The 6,298-nt window shown below is 46.8% G+C and overlaps 1 protein-coding gene across 2 annotated transcripts in view; it reads left to right on the top strand.

The window, feature by feature from the left end:
* The first annotated feature begins 2,637 nt into the window (after nt 1-2,637).
* Nucleotides 2,638-6,298, top strand: part of CANX (calnexin) — a 29,289-nt gene continuing 25,628 nt past the window's right edge. Inside the window, exon 1 of one of the 2 annotated variants that reach the window (XM_081180758.1) lies at nt 2,638-2,810. Coding sequence is in view for 1 of the 2 variants with exons in the window: in XM_081180757.1 (XP_081036883.1) it covers nt 3,329-3,343 (15 nt within the window). In the remaining variant the exon portion in view is untranslated. Of the gene's footprint in view, nt 2,811-3,320; nt 3,344-6,298 lie in introns of those variants that run through there. The other variant, XM_081180757.1, reaches the window with a different exon arrangement.

Here is a 6,298-nt window from a genome sequence, read left to right as displayed (position 1 = left end):
ACTTTTAGATTTTGCAAAACAAGTTCTAGGTAACTCCTTGTTTTGACTACACCACATATTCCTAATGCCTTTAATCTTTGCGTCTGTGTTTTGATCTAATAGTGACCACCATGAGAATTAGCAACGGTCTATATCTTGCACACATACTGAGCACACTGAATCAGTATGCCTGCTGCTACCCACCTTATCCTTATCACAGTATTCTGGAAGCACTGCTAAAATATCCCCCAGCCCCGAAGAAAAAATTGTAGTAACTACTTTGCCATTGCAGGACTATTGAAATGGTGGAATAATATTGGTTATTATAGATAAGGCACAGTATTTATTTAGGTAAAGGGACCCCGACCGTTAAGTCCAGTCACGGACTCTGGGGTTGCGGTGCTCATCTCGCTGTACAGGCTGAGGGAACCAGCGTTTGTCCATAGACAGCTTCTGGGTCATGTGGCCAGCATGACTAAGCCGCTTCTGGCGAACCAGAGCAGCTCACGGAAACGCCATTTACCTTCCCGCTGGAGTGGTACCTATTTATCTACTTGCACTACTTGACGTGCTTTCGAACTGCTAGGTTGGCAGGAGCAGGGATCGAGCAACAGGAGCTCACCCCGTCGTGGGGATTCGAACTGCCGACCTTCTGATCGGCAAGCCCTAGGCTCTGTGGTTTAGACCACAGCGCCACCCATGTCCCTTTATTTATTTAATAAGCTCCATAGTAAATAGATTTGTATAACAACCCATAAGTTGTTTGAGCTTCAGGCTTATTAAAAGTGCTTTAAAAATGCTGTGATTTAAATTATTATCCACTTTCTGTCAGCAGCTGCTTTTGGTTTTCCAGCCCAAATTCCATAATTCAAGACCTCCTACCCAGCCTAAGTCTAGAACTTGACTGGCTTCAGAAGGCTCCTGCTTTTTTTGACTTACAATCAGAGACATTATGTTTTTGCCCCTAACAAAGCTTCCAATGAAAATTCCAACAGGAAGCTGGGTGACGTGCGTAGTCTGTGTTTTAGTTTTGACACAAACAGCAGGATACAGTACTTTAGTTAAAAAAATCTGATTTGTCTGAAGTGCATAAAAAAACAATGTGGGTGCTAAACAAGAAGAGCAGGTAAGACACTGTCTTAGCTCCTCATGTGATTATCAGCTTATCATGCCAAATCTGGATACACCCAAATTACAAAACAAAAAAGTTCAACTGTGCCAATGATACTGGTTCAATGTGCAGTGTTCAAGGACAGTGCCTTTGTGAACAGTGCCATCTGGCGTGAAGGTGGGGTATTCAGGTATCCCAAAAAGAGCTCTCCTTGGTTTGCCCACTTGAAATGGATTATGTTTGACTTATCCTTCCTTCAAAACTGAGCAGATACCAAACAGAAAAATTGTAAAGCTATACTAGTAACTTTCCTTGGAGCCATATCTATATGTATGCTTAAAGATTAACCAGTTTATTAAATAAGCTTTCTTGGGCTAGAGTCCAGTTCACCAGAAGCATCATTCTTAGTAATCCATGAAACCTATGCATTAATACTGTTAGATGCTTGTTCATTTCTGAAAATAAAATATTAAAAAAAATAATTAAAAGACAGGTGGTGGATAAAACTGCCCCAAAGGTACACAATAATTTGTATGTGTGCTTTTTGTACACCGTTATATGGATTTATTTATGTAAGATTTATACTCCGCTTGATTGGGGGGGGGGGGAAATCCCTCAAAGCAGTTCTCAAAAGAAAAAACAGTAAAATCAAGAAAAAAATCACACATCTCCTTTAATACTAATGCAATTAAAATTACCTCAACTTTTTATGCATCTGGGTAGGCCTGTCTAAACAAAAAGGTTTTTAGCAGGCGCCAAAAAAAAGTGCAGGGAAGGTGCCTGCTTGAGCTCAATAGGCAGGGAGTTCTAAAGTGCAGGCGCTGCCAAAGATCAGAGTTCTTACAAATGCGGGTATTTTGTGGCACCTGTAGTAATACCGGTTCCGTCCTATACCGCATGAGCGAGGCCCTACATCAGGTATAGGCAAACTCCGGACCTCCAGGTTTTGGGACTACAATTACCATTATCCCTAGCTAACAGGACCAGTGGTTAGGGATGATGGGAATTGTAGTCCCAAACATCTGGAGGGCCGGAGTTTGCCTATGCCTGTCTTACATGCTGCAGGCTGAACAGGTGTAGAAATACAGACCACTGCTGCCTCCCTCCCTCACAGTCTTTCCACTTCATTCAAAGAACACCTCCCTGTCACTGCCTACGGAAACGCTCGGTACCCGTTTTAAAAAGGCGCCCGAAACTACGCCTCGCTTCGGACCTCTCGGGACAATGCGCGAGACTACATTCCGCCCCGAACGCAAAAAGCGCTTCCCTCTAAGCAAGCCCGCTGTCTCTTTAAAGAATGAATCGGGATCCGATTCACGCTACGTACCCGCCTTCCCCGCCTCTGCCGCCCAATCCGAGGGGTCTTCGTGCCGAGACGGGGGAGCCAATGGGGACGCTCCACGAAGGGCAGCGCCGTAGGGACGTGGCTGAAGGCGAGAGCCTCGGTAAGTGACATGCCCTCCCGGCCAATCGGATCCAGGCGTGAATCCAAGGGCGGGAAGTTAGTACCCGCCGGAATCAATGGGGTAGGGAAGCACCCGAGCGTCGGAGGCGGAGCTCGGGCTGGGAAGAGAGGCGGCGGAGTGGGTGGGCGGCTGGCGGCGCCGACTCTCTCTCTTTTCTTTCTCTCTCTCACTCACTCACTCTCCTGAGGGGCACGTGACAGGAGCCGCTGGGGCTACTACAACCGAGTTCTTCGGCGGGTGGGGTGCGCCGAGAGGTGAGCGTTCCAGTCTGTCCCCCCCTCTCAAAAAATGAAACCATCCTTTGAATCTGACAGGGTGGAATAGAATAAGCCTTTTGGTGGGCAGCCCCTCACTCGCCCGCGGAGAGAATGCTGGGACTCTGGAGGGGGGCATTTTGACCCCAGGGAGGGCAAGTGAGGGGTGGGTTGTACCATTGCATGTAGGGGAGATTGGGCCATGGGGCTTAAAAGAGGGGAGATGAGAGTGACGGGGGAGGGGGCCAGTAAGGCCTAAAGTGTCAGGCCAGGTTGTGGGGTGGGTATTGATGCGGTGGGTCCGCAAAGTCTGGGCGGTTGAGTCTTTTTTGGGGGGGCAAGGGCCCGCCAGGAGCAGCCAGGCCTGGCCTGTTGGGGTTTTCTCTCCTTTTTTGGGGGGGGGTACAGAGGAAGGAGAGGCGTCGCAGGCGCACCGCGAGTGGGGAAGTCGGGCCTTCCCCGTTAGGTCATGCTGTGGCAACGCCGTGAGACCTGCTCGCGAGTAGCACATGCGCGGTATGACTAATCACTTGGTAGGTCTGCGCGGTCATGCCTTGGAGTTTTTTTTTGGGGGGGGGCGCCGCCTCCGACTGGGCTGGGGACACGGGGCGTCGAAGGAGCCCGCAGTTTCTCACGTCGCGTATTCTTGAATATCAGAAAAGGAAGAAGGGAGAAATGTGGCGGTTGTGGGAGAGGCCGCAGGAACCCTCCCTGCCCCCTGTTGGGTTTAAAGAGTATGCGTGACTTTGTGACTATTTTGTGGCGCTTTTTCACATGAGGAAAGAACATGGGGCATGGGAGTGGATTTGGCACAGGCCAGTTTAATAAAATTGAGTATAAGTCAGGTATGGTGACGTTTGAATGGATTGATGACTTGGGAACGGTTTTGCACATTTTGTTGCTGCATATTTTCTAGTGGGCATTCTCAAAACTGGAATTTAAGCTATTTTAGTGCTGAACTACTTATGCAGAGTCCCAGGGCTCCCAGGACACATATTCTGGAAATAATTGCGTGGGCAGGGAAATGTGCAACATAAAATAATTGAAGTTAAAATTAAGTCTTAAGACTGGCTTGTACTTAATATAGATTACTGGCAACAGTTGCGTGAATGTGAATTATTATTTATTTTTACTGGAATTGGGTAGTCAAAGAAGATAAGGGCAAAAGTCCTGTCTGGTGTGAAGAAGGAAGTGATAATTTTGCAATGTGCCAAGTGAAAGCAGAAAGAGGACAAAGGTGAACTGCAAAGGGAGGGTAAGGAATTCTCTAAACTATAGAGGCCTTGAACTTCAAATGGATAGTGTAGTAACTTATTGCAGTTCACACAATACTAAGGGGGGAAGTATTGGGGTATTATATTGGCACAAGTAGTAACAATTTCTTGTTTCGGTTATGTTGTAGTTATGTTGAACTGAAAACGACAGAAATTTCCTATATATGTTGAGAGGTTTAGGTGTTGCCTTAAACACGATTCACTGCCTTTATTTGGTATGGAGTTAAGTTAACTGGTGGGTGTGGTGTCCTAAAATAACTAAAAAGCTGATTTGTATGTAAAGGGACATACAGTGGGTGAGTCTGACTCCATTGCCTTCCTACATTGCTGCCCCACTGTTCACACTCAAACTAATTTTTCCTTCTTGCCCTCCCTCTTAGGAAACATCAAGGGGCAGCTGCTATTGGCACCCTTCTAATCTTCTGTGATGTAGTTCTAAGGGCTGCTGCTCTCCTTCAAGACTGGTGCTGCAGGCTCCAAAGCTGGAAGGAAGAACAGTAGCTTGGAATTTGCATTTTGGAGGCCCTCTGTGGCACCTCATGCATGAAGCCCCGTCTTAAAATAGATTATGTGTATCTTCCCCCCCCCCTTTTGTCCCCAAAGAAACTCAGATATATAAGCTCGGTACCAAATGGCTTCCTATACCAGGGTTACAGTCGCCAAAATGCAATGCCTAGTTGCCATTTTTGTGCCAGACAGAAGTCATTTTTCAATATGACTTTTTGGTTCCTGAAATTCATTCTGATTGTGCAGATAAAATTCAATGGATAGAATTGTACAGGATGCATTGCTAGTGTGTAAAAAGAGTCCTGATCCAACGATCCCCAGATGTGCACCTCCAGATGGTGGAGATCTCAGGCAACATCCTGAGGCAACTTGGTCACAAGTGGCCGATAGCCAGGTGCAAAATGTACCTGGCGCACATAGGCGCCGACTCCATGGGGCTTGAGGGGGCTCGAGCCCCCTCAAAAAAATTTTGGGGGGGGCTCAGCCCCCCCAATAATCTCGGGCGGGCGCCCTTTCAGCAGAGCGCCGCCGCCGTCCCCCGCCTCCTCCTCACCTGCTCCTTTGCCAGCCAGCCAGCCGCGCGCCCTAATCGGAGGCACTGCCGGAAATCCCGCGAGAACAGGGGAATCCCGACTGGCCACACCTCCCAGCCAGCCAATCGGCTGGCTGGGGGCGTGGCTTGCCCTGTTTAGGGCCGGAGCTACTTTATTTGCATATTCATGAGCTTATTTATTATTCATGAGCTTTCCCGGGCCCCCCCAATATTTTTTCTAAGTCCGCGTCCCTGCTGGCGCATAGTGAATTTCGAATGCTGTCCACAGATATAGCTGAACTGTACCTCCCTTAACAACTGTTTATTGTTATTTATGGAGGCTCAGGTCACAGTTAGTGAACCATGGATTTAAAATATTGATGGCTTGCTAGTTCAGTGGAGTGCAAACTTGAATGAAATCTCTCCCTGCTAGTCAGCCTAGTTTGATCTAAGAAATACACTTAATGTGGAACCTAATATCCTCTGTAACCCTGGGTAAGGGGTTAGGCATTATTAGTACAGTGGTACCTAAGTACTTAATTCGTTCCGGAGGTCCATTCTTGACCTGAAGTACCACTTTAGCTAATGGGGCCTCCTGCTGCCCCTGCACCGCCAGAGCACGATTTCTGTTCTCATCCTGAAGCAAAGTTCTTAACCTGAGGTACTATTTCTGGGTTGGCGGAGTATGTAACCTGAAGTGTATGTAACCCGAGGTACCACTGTACTGGGTAAAATCTGGCCTGTAAAACAATTTTACGACTCACTACTGCTGCACCAAATTTAAATAAAGGTGAGAGTTACATGAGAGAATTTATATGGGTTTAATAATAATAATGTCAGAAGTGTTCTCAGTTTTTTCACTAGGACTAGGGCAGACGAGGCAATAGCCCCTTGATATTTTATTTATTAAATTTGTATAACACTCGCCATCCATAGATCTCAGGGAGGTTCACAGCATAAAATAGTTGAGTAGAAAAGCATGCATTTTGACCATTGTTTGTTGGAAAACCTGGTTCAGAAATAAAGACTAAAAAACTACCCCCCCCATGAAATACTGTATTAAACTGTATATTGGGGGGGGAGATGTGATTTTGTATGTCGGCTTGCATTTAGAATAGAAAAATTTAGATTTGAAGAAGATAAATTTGTCCAGCTGTTTTCTTCTGCCTCCTGGT

Source organism: Podarcis bocagei (genome assembly GCF_964188305.1).
Source record: "Podarcis bocagei genome assembly, chromosome: 2".
Taxonomy (NCBI): Eukaryota; Metazoa; Chordata; class Lepidosauria; order Squamata; family Lacertidae; genus Podarcis; species Podarcis bocagei.
Note: the sequence above shows the minus strand (reverse complement) of the source record. Positions and strands in the feature narration are given on the sequence as shown.